Below are 20,136 nucleotides of genomic sequence, written 5' to 3'. Positions count from 1 at the left end.
CTTATATCGATGCATAGTGAACGAGTTTGCATGGTTTGTGTGGGAAAAGGGAAAATATCCAATATTTTAAGAATAAAGGTTATGTCTTTAGAAAACGTTAGGCTCTACAATTTTGGTTTATGTATATTTTTGGTCAGTTGCATACAAACTGGAGAAAGAGAGAGAGAGAGAGTGAGAGATCGAAAAATTTACAACTACTTTGAAATTATGACATTTAGCAAAAAGGTAAATACCGTATTTATGCGTGTATAATGCATGTGGAAAAGTGGCAAAAAATGTTATCCCATGTACAATGCACAGTATAATCCAGGTTCCAGAAATGGCTTTCTTAGTTGTAGCTCGTAAAGCTGTTGCTATGCCAATCAAGAGCTAGCGACATCATACCTATTTAATGAGTCCCTGTTGCTATGTGGACCAAGAGGAGAATATCCTCTTGTGTAAACAGTAAGTCACCAACCCAAGCCACCTCCCCCACCTCCCTTCCTGCACTGTGTTTAGTATCCCAAAGCTTTCACTCTTTAACCACCTTATTTATTCTGAAATAGTAGAAAGGGAGATCAAAATTACATTATGGATTTGCAGTGCTCAGGAATTTATTTTCTTTTATTTCTTGCCCAACAAATACTGCTGATACACATCCCATTACATGGGAGGTAGATGCTCGAAGTCTGCCAGAAGGGCACTGATCTTCTTGTGTCGCAGAACATTATATTACAAAGTGAAAAATCGTGGAAAATGACCTTGAAACTTTTATGTGTGGTTTTGCTAATTTTCTTTTTACTTTTTCTAAAAAAAAAAACCTTCAAAATATATACTGACTGACGTAACATTTATAAGAGGCCCATTCAGGACTGACTGCCAAACTAGTAGTTAGCAGAACAAGATTTCTTTCATTAAGGCATTTACACACTCCATTATCTGGCCAGTAATACATTTTAATTATATTTTCTTTCTCCTTATTTTTTCTTTCATCCAAAGTACCACAAAAACAGAACGTTCCTTCATTTTTTGATGAGTTTATTTCAACTGCATTCACATTAGTGTCGCCATCTTGAATGGAATACTGTTGCCATATTCAGAAACTACAGAATTCAAGCTTTACAACGATATATAACATGATAGTGTTCTGTAAACATGGAAAAAAATATTCCATGCATAATACGCACCAAAGTTTTTGGGTGCAATTATGCATTATACATGAGAAAATACAGTATGCCTTCTTATAGAAAATTTATTCTCTACATTTTTTTTTCTCCATACAACCTCTACTAAAATTTTAGAGTCCAGCACAGATATTTCTGCCGTGCGATACACGACACAACTCAAGAAGCAGTGTTGCTAATGGAGCAGATAGAAAAATTGCTGCAGCGCGCCGATGCACAGCTGTTACGTACAACAAGAAAATTAGAGAATTCAGGTCTATCTAACGTTGAGTTTTAAACGTCATGCATTATACCAGGACTAGGATTAATATGTACTAACAAGTGGCTTTGTATGTAGCTACATACATATGGACTAAAAATTCGCAAAATATGAACTAACACATACGTAAAATTACCAAAAATGCTGCAAAGAAGACTTCTTCATACGATTCCTTATTTGAGTGACTTCAAACAAATAAAAAAAATATTATTTTCCATTACATTATTGCACTGGTGGCATTCTAACTGTTCACTCCCAAAACCAGTATACACTGGTACGGAACTGCAACGACAGGTAATAACATGCCAACGTGTTAAACTGCGACAATTGGACCACAAAACTCCGCCTCAAGCAGTATTATTATTTCCTCTCTGTGATCGGCGACAGTTGGTTGCCTTTATTGTTTATTGTACATTTACAAACCATGCCGGCTTCCAAAACAATAACAACATATACTGCCACTAGATGATAAGCTGCACGGCTTTTATCTCGCTCGACCCCAGTTTTCAATAGGCTTATTTTTTTCTTCACTTCAAATTTTGCCGCCCTGAAAATTTGCCGCTCTTGGGGGGGGGGGGGTGGCACAGTTCGCCCTCCCCTTCCGCCGGCCCTGCTATGAACTTGGTCACCCATCAAAGCATGGCAATTTTAACACAGAAAACAATATGCATCGCATTAAGCAGCAAAAATTACAGCCTCCTCTATGCCATTTCTACAAGAACACGTGCCGAAGCCAAGAGTTGAAATGCTGTTGGAGCTATATAATTTATTTATTTTGAACAATTCCAATATTATGAAATATGAACAATTTGTGAATTAAACCTGTTGAAATATGTAAAATTAAATATATTTTCCTTAAATATGTAAAAGTAAGTATTTATTAGTTAGAAATATGGAAAAATATTGACAATAAAATGTACCTTAAATCACTACAAACATTACTATTCGCAAAGATATTACAAAATTTCAGCGATATTTCGTCAAACTAAAAGTATGTATTTACCTATAAATCTTAGCCCTGATTATAACCAGTAGATAATATTGAACACAGCCATGGGTTCGGTAAATTGTCTACAGTTCAGAAGCACTCGCACACAACGTCAAACCGGTCAAATACTTAGTATAAAATAAAAATATGGTGCTTCCAATCCAACAAAACTCACCGTCACTTTATGCCTTTCCCCTTCCGTGACAGAAATAGTGCTTCATTATTACAGTTGGCAACACTAGTTACTAGCTAGCCAATGAACATGCAATGCATAAAAGAAGCAACCACTTCATCATGCTATATTGCCATATTACCCGTCCCTGCTGAATGGTGTGAACCGCGAGCTGGAGCGCTATTCAATTGTTTTCACTGATGTTTGTGCGAGTGTGTCCACGAATGGAATGACAATATGGCAACAATAGCGAAGGTTGGCGAGCATGGTAGAACACGTGATGCTAAGAGAGAGGGAGACGAAACGAAAATTGGTATCTACGCAACGGCAACGATATGTGTGTTGTACTCTACAAATAGACAAGAGCCAATTTTTAATACAATAAATATTATTCATGCATTTTTAATTGTACATTTTCATTATTCAGTATTTACACAGCTCTGTTTTGCATTCTATCTGGATCAACTCCATACGTACCATAAATGATCTGACAGCTAATTCAGGTAATGTCGGAGAATAGAAATGCAACATGGCAGCATTTGCATTTTCTGTCACTTTGCGGAAAACTTTATAACGAGACTCAGTCCAAAGATCCAATTGGCCATTTTCAGTGGTAAATTCCTCATTGCAGCCCTTCACGAGTACCCATTCTATCATTAGCCCTTTGAATGCTACTACAGCTTTCAGAATCCGGCCCAGTGTGATCTTAGGATAAAAAATAAGCAAGCAATTAATGATTTATATATAGTATAGGATTAGTTTGGTAAGCAAATTGATGATTAATAAATATATTGCTACTCCTCCATAGTGTAAATATGTAAAAATACACACATTCTTTCAAACAAGGAATTCTCTAACAACATTTTTTTGGCAAGTAATTTTAATATTGCTAATTTTCTTGTGGCCATTATTGATGTCATTGTAACTGATGAAATCTCTATGAGTTAGTACTGGAATTATCTTAAGTAGGTATTTATAAATTGTTTGCTTTATTACTGATTAATCTAATCAATAAGTAAGTACCTGCATAAAATGAAGTTAGTCACAATCAGAATGAGTTGCGTATCAGGTATTACATGGAGATTTATGATTCAAATATATTACTTTAAAAGGAATCAAATCAGTAACACGCACATAAGTTTTCTCTTATAGGATTTGGAGAGTTCAAGCTAGTAATTTGAATTTCAATTTACAAACCTGCACACAAATCATGTTATGACTCTACCTGTACACAATTTAAAATAAAATGTTTTCTTGCATATCACTGTCTGTGAAAGTTCATATAACCACTGCTGTATATTACAAAAAATACACTAAATCTACAGCGCAGAAGTAATATCTTGGCAGTGACGTCATCTCCCACCTTCACCTCTCCTTCCAGAAGCGAAGGCTCATTCGCTAGAGCGGACGACACGGTGACGTGCAAACCAATCGAAATCATTCCAAGGGGTGATGCAGGCGTGCAAACCCCCACACTGCTACATTAGTCTAACAAACCACAGCTACGAGCGATGGATTGCAGGCTATTTTGTTTCTTTGTTAGGGAGGGGTTTTTTTTGCTGGTTTTGTCATTGTTGTACAATAGTGGCATAAAGAAAGGTAAGCCCTTGCACAGTGATGCAACAGAAATAGTTTTCAATGTGTATAAGTACTTTGATTGCGATGAAAACAATACCACAGCTGTTCACAGAACGTTCGTGGCGACAGGTGTCAGTGAAAGATCTGTGTGGAGAATTTTGAAGGAGAAAGATAAAAGTGTTGCGAGTGTGAGCGGTAAACCTTTTTCAACGGCAGGCAAAAACCGACCGAACGACCAGCAACGTGTCACAAATCTGGATTCTTTTGAGGAAGCAACAATCCATGATTTATACACGAAAGGCATTGGTGTCACCGTACATAAACTGATGAAACTGCAAGAAAATATTAATTTTAAAGGTTCATGTTGGTCGTTGCGTATGATCATAAGAAAATTAGGATTCAGATTTAAAAAGCACAGTGTAAGCAACAGGAAGCTACTCCTTGAATGAAACAGCCTCGTTGCATTGCGGCCGCCGATCAATTTTGCGTGAAGTTAAAGAACTGCACAGAGACCAAACTGCCTGTCTTTCATTTACATGGATGAAAGTTTCTGTCCCCAAAGTTTGGCTGAATTCCAAAGATTCGGGAAGGGGGGGGGGGGGGGTGAAAGTGGATTTGTGGAGGGGGAGAAGTTAGTGTTCCTTTCAAAAACAACTTCTGGGGACTATCATGGGGAGATCAACACTAACAATTTTATGTTGTGGTTCGAAGAACAGCTTCTTCCCAATCTGCCCCCAAACTCTGTTATTGTGTGTGACAATGCTCCGTACCACACCAGGTTAAGGGGAAAAAATCCCAACATCAAACAGCAGGAAGGATGAAATGAAGTTGCGGCTGTCATTTCACAATATTCCGCATGCAGAAGGTTTGCTGAAAGCCGAATTATATGAAATTATTAAAATAAATAACATAATAAACATAAAATAAACATCTAGCAGTGCTAACATTAAATTGAAAATTGGTAGTTTGCACCGCGATCCTTACTGCTCGTAATCTTACTTGTGCCATGGTTCCTTTCATAGTAGTTGGCAACGCTGACTTAGCAGGGATTGACATCACTGCCAGGTTATTCCTTCCCGGCTGTAGTTTGTTGTCTGCTTGAAAAAATTCTGAACTGTTGCCAGAAGAATAAAAGGTACTTTCAAAATTAGATTTAGTGTATTATTTTGTAAATTAAACTAAAAATATAAAGAAGGAAGTCTGGACCACACAAAATATTGTTCTTAACACATTTTTGAAGTGCACCTGATACTATCTGTTCAAATAAAAAAAATCATGGAAATACATTAATTAAAAATAGAGTTGCAAAAAAGCGGGCTTTCTTGAATGGAAAACAGTTTTTTCAACTGTTTGAAAATAAATGACATGGTTCCCTAGTATACACAATATTTCTGTATTACTTTTGTTCATAAAAACTAGGGCTGAGCCGATACCGGGGGTATCGGTATCGGTTGATATTTTTGCACCGATACTAGATGATACCATTGTTTTGGAGTCGCTAGAGGCATGGGCAAAACCAATTGATTTTTTCCATTTGAAAGTATTGTTCACCTTTTCCAACTTACCTTTGGTTTAGAAAAAAAAAATGATAAATAGTTGTGCATTTGTTAAACCTGTACTCGTTTCCGGGAACAGCAACTGTGTGACACATAGATCTGTACGCAGATAAGACTCATGGTCAAGTATATTGCAAATCCAGCGTAACGTGAAATTATCCCCATAGGAGTTCGCTGCTTCTCTTCGAAGTCTACCAGGCTTTGTTCGTACAGATGCGGTCTCATGTAACAAGAACCCCAATGAGGTCCCGAAAGACAAAGATGCACCTGTTGATAATCCTTCCACTTTCTTTGGTGTTTGCGGATATCCCTCTCTTTAGTGGTCATCGCCCATGAAAGTGGTGGAAGTGTCTCAGACATAGTACATAGCATTTTCCTGGAAATTCAAATACCTGGGCTAATCCCCCTTTTCCTTTCCAACTTTAGACTTTTGTTTGTCCCAACTGGGATTTAGCAGGCATGTTTCGGGAAACAAGGAACACGGCAGGAGAATAATTTTCTTTGAATGACAGATGACAGTAGTTAGTATCTGGAAAGTGTAGTAATGGGTTTGGATATCCTCCCATGCCAAGCGATAGAACTATGCATTTAATTTTTGTTAGAAATCATTTGCCGAAAGTATATAGAAAGCACAGTCACTTCGGAATATCACTGTACTGAAGTCAATCCACTGATATAGAAGCAAGAGACTGGTAAGTTTACAATCTCCCCTTACATTACGTTTACTAATTATTATTGTCTTTGGTAAAGGACAAGAAAAAAACAAGATTGGTTTCACTTTACTGTTACTTTTAGACATCGTGTCCGGGGCTGGTAAATTGCCAATTATTCTTGTGTTCACAGATGATTTAATGTTAGTTTGGGAAAAGTGATCCTTTAGTTTTAGAGGAGGTTGAAGAGGTATGATCTCATTTTTCAACATTGGGGATGAGGAGGACGACGACCACATGATTGCCTTGCTCTTAGCTTCACTTAATATTTCTCTAATATTTGAAACATCTGATCGATTATCACTTTAAAAAAATGTAAAGTTGAGATGCATCGTTGCAACAGAGCATCGTTTGATGGCTTAATTTATTCATCGCCCCTCGTCAGAAATGCATACGTATAAAATGTAATTATAATAATTACACAAACACACATAATTTTGTGTGTGTGTGTGTGTGTGTGTGTGTATATATATATAAAGTGAAAGAGGAGAGAGGAAACACTCACCGGACACAGAAAAAATTCAAATTTTCGTGATGGTATGTCACATCTTCAGGAGTAGAGACGTTGTAGTACTTGGTGACAAGGAGTAAGCATGACCTGCAGTGTTGCCAGGTCCCCAAAGGAAAAAAAACAAGTGTTGACAGTGCCACAAAAAAAATATAGATGGTTCTTTCGCCAGGCTTGTCGAAAAATGTGAGTGGTGGGGGGAAAGGTGGTGGTGAGGGTGAGGATAGGGGATGAGGGGCATTACTGGGTGGCCTTGTTCAGACCTGGGGGTGTGGTTGCATTCATGGTCGATATGTAGGCCCTCTCCCATCTTCTGCGTATTGAGGTGTTGGTGGATTGGGGCAAGGAGTGGACGATCGCTACCTGGAAGCAGTCATTAAAAGGAATATTGTGGTGATTGGTGTGAATGGCAACAGCAAAGTCCAGGTTTTGGGTAGAGGAGCAGTGGTTGTTGATGCGGAGGTTCAGGGCTGTGGATGTTTCCCCCAGGTAGAAGCTCCCACAGATGTTGCACGTGAGGATATAAATTAGGTTAGAGCTGTTGCAGGTTCCTTTGGGGTAGAGGGTGAATTTGCTGGTGGCAGTGTGGATCTGGAGGTCTCAGATGAGTTCACCCTTCACCCCAAGGGCACCTGCCACTCATCCAACCTGATTTACACCCTCATCTGCCAAATCTGCTGTGACTTCTACCTGGGCAAAACCTCCACCTCTTTGAATCTAAGGATCAATAATCACCGTTCCTCCACCCAAAACTCTGATTTCATAGTTGCCATCCACACCAACAGCCATACCACCACCTTGAATAACTGTTTCCGTGTTGCCATAATCCATCTTTTACCCCCCCCCCCAATCAGACATGTCTTCCCGCAGGCAATGGGAAAGGACCTATATATCAGGCATGCACGCCACTATACCCCCCGGAATTAACCTAGCCAGCCAATAACCTTTTCCCTTCTTCCCCAAAACCACTCACCCTATGCAGTAAACACTGGTGAAAGTACCTTATATTTGTTTCCTATCATCTTTCTCTGGGAACATTATATTGTACCAACGCTACAGTTAGTATTCTGTGCTCCTACTCTTCGTCATTCTGTGAACCGCTTTCTTCTCAGTTGAAAATGTGGGCGAGGCAACGAAATATCAAACTTTTTCCTTTAATGTGGTAAGTGTTTACTGTCTCCTTCTTCATTTGTATATATATACAGGAATAGGATGAGAAAAGGTGCCAGAAGGGCGGATAAATACAAATGATGGAGACAGTAAACACTTACCACAGGAAAAGAAATACGTTGATATTTCGTGACCTAGGTCACATAGTCATCGGAGAAGAAAGAGGTGCACAGATTCACGAAGTATAGGAGCACAGAATACTAACTGTAGCGTTGGTACAATGTTGCCAGAGAAAGTTAGAAAATAGGAAACAAATGTAAGGTATTTCACCAGTGTTTATTGCATAGGGTGGGTGGTTTCGGGTAAGAGGATAAAGGGTTATTGGTTGGCTAGGTTGAGTCCAGAGGGTATAGTGGCATGCCTGATATATAGGCCCTTCCCTTCCTTTCTTCTTATTCTGAAGATGCTACAATTAAGGTAGCGAAAATTCGATTTTTTTTTTCACTGTCTGGTGAGTGTTTCCTCTCTCTTTCTTTGATATATATATGTAATATATAACCTTTGTTATTTTAAATTTGGAACTATACAAGTATCTGTATCGGTGGGTATCAGTGAGAGTATTAGCATCGATATCGGTTCAAAGTGGTATCGGCTCAGCCCTAATAAAAACATAAATCTAATGTAATTAGAAGGCAAAATGCACATGGTGATCATATCAGGCACCATCTTTGAATGAGTCTCATTCGAGACACTCATGCTAGTGAGTGTACAATTAGTTAATAATGATGGATATTATTGTAATTATTATATTTAACACTAGAAGCGCCAAGCCGGTCATTTTGACTGTTTTTCAAATTGCAGTTTCTGCTTTGTACAGAAAGCTTTTTCTTTGTGCGTTGAAATTTTTCCTAAAATTTGCAGTACATTATTACTGCTATGCATTATTTATATAAAAAAATAATACTAATGGAAATATTTGTGTCTCTACCTAAAAGCGCCGTTGCCGGTCATTTTGACCACTAATGTACGTATTTCAATGGAAAACCAGTTCTCGATTGGAATGTTGCACTTACAGTTTCCACCCCTATTCTTCCTTCCTCTTTTGGACTCGCCCATATATGTTATCGTATTGTCGAAGCTGATAAGAAGTAGAAAGTGAAGACTCAGTTTCGTTTGAACACTCCAGTTTGTAAGCATGTCTTCTAGACAATGTGTCCTCAGTCCAGAGGAATATTTGAAAGTATTACAGGAGATTAGTGAAAATGAATCCGATGTCGAGGGGGGGGGGGGGGAGAAGGATATATATATACATTTTCTTGATTTATAGGTATAGGTTTCTTTTCTCATACTTCCTCATTTTGATTGTAATAATTGCACTTTGAATCATGATACTAATATTGTCATAATACTAATCTCTTAGAAGAGGGAAACTGAAAAATTCGACAAACAAGACATCTGTGGGAACTAGAGGTCGAGGAAGGATCCCTGAAACAGGCCGAGGAGGATGACATTTCATTGGAAGCCACGAGGTAGGTTCAGTGTATGTTGGCAAAGATGGTATAAATTCTTGGACTGTTGAATCTACTGGAGCACATGCTGGAGGGCGACGTAGCGCTCAAAATGTATTGAGAGAGACAGCAGGTCCCACTACATACGCAAAACGCCATGTTGGTTGAAACGTTGCCAGCGTATTGCGAATTCTTGTAGACGATTCCATGCTTCGACACATACAAAAGTGTACGGAAGAAGAAGCAGCTCGAAACCAGCAACCCAACTGGGGTTTGTCATTACAAGAACTTGACGCTTTCCTGGCTATTTATATGCTAGAGGAGCGTATGGGTGCAGTTCTATAGACTACGATATTTTATGGAAAACTACTTGGGGGCCACCTTTCTTTCAACAAACAATGTCAAGAAACAGATTCAGGGAAATAATGAAATATCTTAGATTCGATTCAAAATCATCCAGATCTGAACGATTACAAACTGATAAATTTGCACTGTGCTCTGAAATTTGGGACAAATTTATAGCTAATTGTAGGAGTTGCTACACTCCAGGGGAAAATCTGACAGTTGTCGAACAATTGTTTCCTTCGAAAGAGAGGTGTAGATTTACACAGTACATTCCAAATACATGTGCAATGTCTTTCCATACCTTGGGAAATATGAATCAAGGAATGATAATGTTACTGTACCTGAAAATGTTGTATTGAGAATTACTTTACCTTATCGAAATGTGGGTAGAAATGTAACTACTGACAATTATTTCACATCGCTAAAACTCGCTGAGAAGCTAAAGGAGAAGACAAGCGTAATTGGCACTATGAAGAAAAATAGAAAGGAGATTCCTAATGAAATTGTGAACATAAGAACACAAGTGTATGAAACATGTTTGCTAAAAAAGGGGGACATTATATTGTGTGCATACCAAGCTAAACCAAACAAAAATGCTCTACTCCTAAGCTCCGTGCATTCAGATGTAGAAGTAGATTTGCAAAGCCCGAAGAAACTCCGAGAAAGAATCAAGTATTACAACAACACTAAATGCGGTGTTGGTGTTGTTGATCAAATGGCATGCAAATATTCAGGCCGTGCTTCATCACGTAGATGGCCGGGACATGTGCTTTACAATATCTTAGATCTGGCAGCATTAAATGCATGGGTAGTTTACAAGGCAGTCACGGGGAGGAACGTTATGAGACATAACTTTTTGATAGAATTAGCTGAGGAACTGAGAGAAGGACATTTGAATGCAAAGCCCAATAAAATATTGTCAACATCAATATCACATGCACAGAATGTAAGTGGCTCTGTTTCCAGAAAGAGGTGCCAATGCCAGGTGGCACTGTGCAATGAAAACAAAACAAGTGACATTTGTTCAATGTGCAACAAATATGTTTTGTGAAAAATGTGTTTCTGGTGTAGAAAAGGTACTGAAATGCAAAAAATGTAATATGTGAAATTTCATGACGGAAACTTATTTGCTTGAAGAAAAGGAATATTTATGGTTGTAATTAGTGCATGGAAAATAAAAATCGCTGGGTATTTTTGTATTTTTTTACAAAATATTTTGTTTAATTAGTAATAAGATGATTATTGGCAATATCAATTTTGAGAAATGGACAAATTTTAAATACCGGTCATTTTGACTGGAGGTGGCGCTTCTAGGTATTAAAAAATCCTGGCGATTCTAGTGTTAATAAACAACTGCACCTCTACAAACTAAAAACCATTAATAAAAAACTTATTTTGGATTTTGTGAGTTTTAGTAAATGATAAAATATATGTGACACACTCATGCAATAATTGGTTATTATTTTTTTTATTAATGCCAGTCATTTTGTAATTATTATAATTAATAAATAACTGCACATACATAATCAGCAAAGGAAGGAGTGATTCAATAATAAAATGGTTTCTTGAATTTTAATGATAAAAAGAAGTGTGGGCCTGAGAGCAATCCCCTGGTATCTAAGTTTCTTGTACGGCATGGGCAAGCTAGGGTTAAAACTAAACATGTACTCCTGATGAACACATCTTACCATGAAATGAACTTAAAACAATCTTTTACATGCTTGTGTCTCAATTTAAATGTTGATGTCATAAAATATGAAACAAATGTTAATATCAAAATATTTAATGCAGAAGTATACGTATTGCATGAATGTGTATATATATCCTGTTTAACGGAGCTTTGAGATGGAAACGACACGTGGCTCTTGGAAACCAACCCTTAGATGTAAATGCAACATTTCGAACCGAAGCACCATAAGCTGCAAGTGTCGCTTGTCACTTGGCCTGTACAGTTTTCTCAGGGAACCCTCAGACCGAAGCAACATGTGGCATGTGTCACTTGGAAGCAGACCCTCCATTCAATCTTTTGAACTGAAGTGCGACAACGAGCTAAACATGTTACTTGCATGTCGCTCAAGACTATACTGTTTTCTCAATGGCGTGGATCGTACCGCTTTGGTCTCTTGTTATTGCATGCACAGCGAATGTTTTGCTTTATACTGAAGGAGACTATGTTGCTTGTCATCTGTGACTTCAGTCTGACAGCTCCTTCAATGGTGTGCGTCATATCGCCTCAGTCTTGTTTGTTCGTGCATGGTGGTTGATTGATTGATTGATTTGCTTTATTTTATTTCGCTTCTTGTGCCACTTTTGGCTAATTTGCGAAGATGGGGATGAATGATGAAATTGATGAATGGACACTCACAAACATCCATGACCAGGCCAGGCATCGAACCAGGGACCACTGGTGTCATAGCGCGATGTGCTAACCACTCCAGTATGGGGGCCGGTTCATGCATGATGGATGCTTGCGTACACTGAAGGGGCACTTGTCATTTCAATGTGACACCCCCCTGTCATGTGTTGTTTCGGTCTGAATGTTCTCTATACTTAACAAGATTATTAGTTACTTCATCAGAGATTAAGATTTAATCTGAATTATTTTACCTTGTAAATCACAGAGAACAAATTGCAAGTACTGTTGTTGGAAAAATGCCAGCTTCTTGATAGAAGGTTCCTTTTATAATCATGAATAAGCCTCTGGAGTGGAATAAAGTAATGCTTTTGCCTTGTAATAAGAAGGTGTCTGAGGTTCAATCCTCAGTGGGGGCAGAGTGCTTCGGATAGGTAGAGTCCAGATTTCTTAAATAGATTCTTCTTTGCCATTTGCAGCCAGTCTTATTTGCTTCTGCTTCAGTTTTAGTGGCAGTGTTTTTCAACCGCTGGGCTGCAAAAGGTCCGTTATGCCCAAGGGTTGACAACTAATTTAAATCTAATTTTATATTTGAGAGCAAGTATATACATAATTGAACTATGATTATGCCATAGTTGATATACACTATTAATATTAATTAAGGGTGCATATTAATTTACATATTTTCTTTAAAGATCAGAAATGTATTTATGAGTGACATTTTTGGGTTCGGGGCATCGATTTGTAAGAAGTAAATGTACTGGGCTGTGATCTCACGAAGGTTGAGAACCACTGTAATAAGCGGCCAAAATATATATCACTAGTTGCTCCGTGACCAGATTTAGCCGTCATTTAACCAAATTAAACATGATGTACTTGAAAGCCAGAATACAAATATATTTTTACTGAACACAAAATTTAATGTAAAGAGATGAAATAATAGATTTTCAAAAGATCGAGCAGTATTTTCTTATTTGCTTCATGTATGTGTTCATATAACAAATTCAAACATTGAAAATCATATACTATTAGGTTCTATTAAAAACACATACAAAACTACTCTAGTTATGTGAATGTGCTTATATTGCATAGATATATTTAATAAACCTACCAAAATATGAAGATAACACTCGGAAAGTACAGCCCATTCAAAAAAGCCAGCTTTTTTGAAAACACTGTTTATATCTAGCTACGAATTTCATATTTGGAAATAAGTGTATATTTTACAGTAGAGAGATAAACTAAAACCATGGAACAGGTAAGATACTGCAAATTCCTGTATTTTCGTTGACTTGAGACACTTTTGTGAAAAAAGCCAAAAAAAGCCCAACCAAAAAAAGCTGCTGAAAAAAACGTTTTTTCCCCCTGACCACTTCCAACTCTAAAATAAAAATATAGATTTCAAAAGCATTGCCATTTCTATCTCTATTCATTTAAAAAAATATGCTAACTTTTAGGTATAACATACTGTACCTGCAACACTGCATTTGTAGCAAATGGTCTTGAGACATTCACTGTCATATCATTAAATAGCCTGTCAATGCTAGCTACAACTGAGTCCACAGCTCTAAAAATAAAAACAAAATAGCACACAAATTAATAAAGACAAGAAGCCACATGGCATGCTCTTTAGAATAAAATACTAATTCATAGAATAAATACTATGGTTAAAAAAGCGATCAAGCCTATTAATTTCAAAGGGCACTGTCACAATCTGCACTGAAGACACCTCAGACAATGCACAGGATCACTGTACATAATAAATATAGTATGGCAGTTTTGTCACATCCACAATTACAGCCTTGTAAATAGTAAATATTAAATTATTGAAAATACAACTAAATTAGTTAGGATACTTACTGAGGTGGAACATTGTGACTACTGGTCTGGGTTCTCCTTCTCTTTGCACCTAAACTTGAATTTACGTAAGACCTCTTCAGTGAATTTTGACTCAGCAGAGATGCAGCCAGATTTGCATACTCATGGACCTGAAATAAAATATAGCGTATAACAACTGTCTAGAAGAATTCTTAAAATTAACAAATAATAAATATCTTGACTGTACAGTCATTTATAAATATCTTGATTCAAATATACGCTTGCACTTTACATTTAGTATAATTTTCTTGCAAAATGCAAAAGATTGGAGTTCCGTTATGCAGTGTTGCATGCTGGTTTCAATGAGTGCAGTTATCTCCGACATATCACTCTCACTCACTCTCTTTCAAACACACAGTTCGGTCTAGAAAACAACAATGATAAAAGTAGATAATGTGCAGTAATAGGAATGATATGGCTGAAGGCCAATGAACACCAGCTTACGGAAACACATGGAAACTGAGGCTCAAAGTTATGTTAAGCTGTGCAGGAAGGATATGCAAGAGAATGCCAAGATATGCCATAGAATTTGGCACAGATGTCCCCCCCTGCAATCAGTGGAATGGGCAGATTCGAGGTAGTAGGCCAACTTGATTGTATAGATTACGAGATGGAATGCTTCTCATTAATTTGCTGGCAACAAGCATTTTCTTTTAACATTGCCTATAGTGGTGGTTCTCAAACTGTGGTACGCGATCAGCTCGGAAGAGAAATGTCGAGAATACCCACACGACAACATTTTTGCTGCAGGTAAGTAGAGCAGACTTCACTGTTCCAGACTTTATAGCTTGAACTCTCAACAGGAATATAAGGCTGATTTTGTCACTGACACTCTCTTTGTTTCACATGTTTTGAAATAAAATACTCATTCGAAATCTCTACCCATTTCATTCTTCAACTGAAAAACCCACAAACTTTTTATAAAGTATAAAAATGTCACGAGTAAATTTGGGTATACGAGTAAATTTGGGTATAGTGTTGGTATTTATAAACTTGATGCAATAATACAGGCGGTACCTCCTACATACTGATATTACCTATTGCCGCCAAACTTGCATGTACATTGTTACATCGTGTTAAGACAATGTAAGTACAGGCACGAGTTTAAACAGGAAATTACAGATAATACAAGATTTTTCTTGATCCATGTCTTTCATTCCAGATTCTCAGTAAGACTTCAAAGAATGCAGACCTCAAACAGATTGGATGATTATGAGTGGCCCGAGGAGTGGAGAAGGAAGGTGATAAGTCTACTCTATCTGCACCAGGATGGCCAACAACGACATCGTAGACAAGTTGAAGTTGCTACTGAGGAAGATTCAGAGAATTTGGATGCAGTTGGTGGATTCAGACTTTGATCTTAATCTGTGAAATTTCTCGACGTCTGAGAGCTCTGTGAGACTGTGTTTGAAAGAAGGAAGATCTTCCGTATACGTCCTACAAGATGCAGAGTGGACAGCTTCTTACTGAAAAGATGAAAATGACAAGTCTCGTGAGGAGCAAGAAACTTTTGCACAAAAACAAACATCCTCTGGAGCCAAAGATGTTATGTTTCTTTTTCTGATGAGAAAAACTTTTGCCAAGATCAGGCACACAACAGATGGTTGCCTACGTGTCCTAAAGCTGTGCCCAGAGTCATGAAAACAAGTTTCCTGTTCACATCATGGTCTTCAGTGTCATCAGCAGTGAAGGGGCATGAGAGGAAACCAAAATGTGTACAAAAACGTTCGGGCGAATGTAGTCAAGCCTTGGATTGAAGAAGTTGCAGCAGGAAGACCATAAGTGTTCCAACAAGATTCTGCACCAGCACACACAGCACACATGGCCAGGAAAACTCAGAAGTGTTTTGAGGCAGGCACATATCCAGGAATATATTTCTGGGGGGGGGGGGGGGGTGCAAATGTCTCATAATAATAATAATGCGGTGGAGGCACTTAGTGGTTCGGATCCCACTTTAAACTGTAGGTCCAGTACCAATTAGCCTTACTGTGCATAAAGTGGACTTAAAACACCAAATCAATCAATCATTATAATAATAATATTAATAATAATAAATATGGTTAAATTACAATAATTATAATTATATTAAATTAATTAAAATAATCAAATTAATTACCAAATTTTTATTACATAAATAGGTAATTAAGACTGTTTAAGAATAGTGATGTAACAGCACCTATTCATTAGATCTAGTTCACGAAAAGTGTAGTTCTTGGTAATAAATCTTACATAAATCTTCTTTGGTACTGTCATTCAAAGTCGTACGATCCCAATATAATTCTTGCCTTACAATTAGTTCGGTGGATATAAATAACTCTCAACTAAGAAACAAATGCTAAATAAGTATATTTTTATTATTTAATTTTATGATTTCGTTATTTTCACTCTTTAATTTTTGTACTTAGTAAGTCTTTCGGGGGGGTCTGGATCCTCTGGACTAGGGATGAAAGTTTCGGATCTGAGAGTTCCGGATCCAAAAATTTCGGATCCGGGTCCGAAAGTTTCGGATCTGGATCCGAGAGTTTCGTATCTCAATCCCATTATAATATTACCACACCTTAAAAGGTATTATGATCTTCGATTACAAATAAATTTTTCATTAGTTAGTCCTACAAGAATTTTTTTCAAGTGTTGTTCCTAAAATACTTTGCTACGCATCGGCTAACACACTCGTGCACAAAAATAATCTTACTTGTTTAACATAAAATGTCAGAGGTGATTTTGTAAATGCCTTTGAAATGAATATGTATTCATTCGAATGTATTGGAAATGAAAACACACATAAATGTGAGACATTCCAGGATGAAACCTTTAACACATATAACAAGATAGAAATGTTATACAAAAATTATACAATTGTTCTACAGTTACAGTTTTACAAATTAAAATAAAAGATTATAATATATTGTTACCCTGCCCCCGTGTCAGGGCAACAGTGTTTTTTTTTTTACTTATTGAAATATTTATTAATATGTTAATTAATTGGGTAATCAAGTGTATAAACATATATATGTGTGATTAGTGTAAATCAATTTATTATGTATTTTTAGGTTCGTATTATTGCATGTATAAATACCATGTAGCTCTCTGTTCTTTCTTCGTGTTTCGAACGTTCAAAAGAAAGGCGGGCTTAAAAATTTTGAAAGAAGGGCCGTTGGCAACAGATGCCAACAAAACGTATATAAACTCCCAGATGAGAGTGGGGGAGGTCGGCTGTTGGAATTGAGACTTGGAAGGGAGAGGCTGTTTTTGCTTCGGTCAGCTAGGACCGGAGGACAGGTCTCCCAAAATGGATGCTGTAAGAGATTGGATTGCCGGGCAAGCTAGTGCCTTGGTGTCCGATTTACAGGTAAAAAGGTAGTTTGTACTGGATGTTATTTTGAAGTAATTACGGTGCACCGGGCAGCCTAGTGCCTAGTCACCGTGGAGGTTGAGAAATGTTCACGTTGGGCGACCTCGTGCCTGTTAAGACATTTCTTGGAGTAATGTGAGTCTACCTTGTGACAAGCGTACTCCCGATGTAATTCATGAAATGTAAAGCATCCAGGTACAAACAATAGAGATTTCCAACATCAAAATTAGAGTTTTGGATCGATAATTAGAGAAATGAACGTTCAGATACGACTTGTATATACTTCAAATTTTACGTTAATTAAACTATAGAAAATATCCAATATTTCTGTTTTTAATTTCACGAATGAGTGAGTGAGGATCTGACCCCTGTGTCCCCCTCCGAATTCCATGATACTTGGCAGGTGTGTGTATAAACGGGCCCAAAGGAAGAAATACGTGTTTTTTTTGGTTTCAGCTAAAAAACTGTTTTAGGGGGCAAAAACCCCTCAAATGTAAAGATGAGGACAAATTGAAATGAGGATCTGACCTCTGTGTCCCTCCGATTTCCATGAAACTTGGCAGGTGTATAGTGGGGCCCAATGGAAGAAATATGTGTTTTTTTGTTTCAGCTAAAAAACTGTTTTAGGGGGCAAAACTCCCTCAAATGTCAAGATGAGGACAAATTGAAGTGAGGATCTGACCCCTGTGTCCCCCTCCGATTTCCATGATACTTGGCAGGTGTGTGTATAAACGGGCCCAAATGAAGAAATACGTGTTTTTTTTTTGTTTCGGCTAAAAAAAAGTGTTTTAGGGGGCAAAACCCCCTCAAATGTCAATATGAGGACAAATTTAAGTGAGGATCTGACCCCTGTCTCCCCCTCCGATTTCCATGAAACGTGGCAGGTGTGTGTATAAACGGGCCCAAATGAAGAAATACATGTTTTTTTTTGTTTTGGCTAAAAAAAAGTGTTTTAGGGGGCAACCCCCCCCTCAAATGTCAATATGAGGACAAATTTAAGTGGGCATTTGACCTATGTGTCCCCCTCCGATTTCCATGAAACGTGGCAGGTGTATAGAGGGGCCCAAAGGAAGAAATACGTTTGTTTTTTTTGTTTCGGCTAAAAAAATGTTTTAGGGGGCAAAACCCACCTCAAATGTCAAGATGAGGACAAATTGACGTGGGTATCATCTGACCCCTGTGTCCCCCTCCAATTCCCTCGAAATTTGACAGGTGTATATGCCCCCTGTTTCTTCCTATGCCATATTTATGTGGTTTCGGGGTTAAGCACATTCTTACTTTCCAAAGAAGCGCATGTGGGATGGGAAAACGGATCCGGATCCGAAAATTCTGGATTCGGATCTGAAAGTTCTGGATCCGAAAAATTTTAGGATCCGGAACCAACCGGATTTCGGATCTGCCAGGATCCGGATCTGGCCATCCCTACTCTGGACACCCCTAAATACATCCTTGTCTCAAGGATAACTTTTTTAACCATGCTACCCCTGATATGTGGCCTCCAAACTCACCTGACTACAATCCTCTTACTATTATGAGTGGGCAGGGTTGAAAGGATCATTAATAAGACTGCCTATAACAATAAGGATGAGCTGAGGAAGAGAATCTGCCAGGTATTTCAAGATTTGTCTCCTGAGGTTGTAAAATCTACCTGTTCTTGCTTCCGTGGTCATCTGGAGGCCATGATTGAAGCTGAAGGTGGCCTCATTGAATAAGTTCGATCCATAAAGCATTACTTTGTTTTTGTTTCTGGAAATTTTCAAAAAAATGTTTAAAATTAGAACTTTTAGAGATGTTTTTCTTCATGTATTTTCCACTCCAATTCTACTCTCGTACCCTGTATACGCGAGAATGCAAGAAGAAGGTAAAAGTTATTGAACTGTCCTGTGATGGAACTCTGAAATCTAGTTTGATGAGAACATCCTTGACAGACTTTTGCTTGCAGAGTGGACGAATCTCCTCATATTGCAGACCGCGCAATAAAGTTTTTGATCTCTTTCTCCATTACATACTTAGGTGAGTGACTTTTCACCCATGGGGTACCTAAAAAACAAGTACCGAAATAGACTAAATTTTAAGCCGAATCTCCGCTTGGAAGTTTGAAGTACACAACCAGACATCAAGAAACTGTGTCAGGCTATGCAGGCACAACCTTCTCACTATAAATGCTGGGGATTTACAATAAAAAATCCAAAATTGTGAGGCCTCGCCAATGGCGCAGTGGTAGCATCGTCACCTTGTAATCAAAGGGTCCCGGGTTCAATTCCCGGTGGAGGCACTAAGTGGTTCGGATCAGACTTTAAACTGTAGGTCCAGTCCCGATTAGCCTTACTGTGCATAAAGTGGACTAAAAACACCACATCAATCAGTCAAAATCAATCGATCAATCCAAAATTATGCTTAACAGTTTGTTTACAAACTTATTTTTGTTCTATACTTATTTTCAATAACTCTAGAAAAGATATATAAAACAATGTTTTTTTTCATATACTTCTAACCATACTAATGTTTATTTGTTTACCATCTTCCCACATGCAGCCCAAATGCCATTTTGCTCTATTGCAGAATTTCTCTAGCCTCCAACATATCAAAACGTCCCCCAATCAGACAGCCCAAAAAATTCCCCAAAACCCATCATTCGGAGAAAACGTATGGTGCA

The 20,136-nt window shown here is 37.9% G+C and overlaps 1 protein-coding gene across 1 annotated transcript in view; it reads right to left on the bottom strand.

The window, feature by feature from the left end:
* Positions 1-20,136, bottom strand: part of MED27 (mediator complex subunit 27) — a 43,216-nt gene that overhangs the window by 6,374 nt on the left and 16,706 nt on the right. The window contains exons 3-5 of the mRNA XM_083119803.1: positions 14,111-14,238; positions 13,724-13,817; positions 3,060-3,287 (exon numbers count right to left, since the gene is read on the bottom strand). Of these exons, the coding sequence (XP_082975929.1) occupies positions 3,060-3,287; positions 13,724-13,817; positions 14,111-14,238 (450 nt within the window). The remainder of the gene's footprint in view (positions 1-3,059; positions 3,288-13,723; positions 13,818-14,110; positions 14,239-20,136) is intronic.

The sequence above is a fragment of the Lepisma saccharinum genome, chromosome 3, assembly GCF_977018435.1.
Source record: "Lepisma saccharinum chromosome 3, izLepSacc3.1, whole genome shotgun sequence".
Classification (NCBI taxonomy): domain Eukaryota; kingdom Metazoa; phylum Arthropoda; class Insecta; order Zygentoma; family Lepismatidae; genus Lepisma; species Lepisma saccharinum.
Note: the sequence above shows the minus strand (reverse complement) of the source record. Positions and strands in the feature narration are given on the sequence as shown.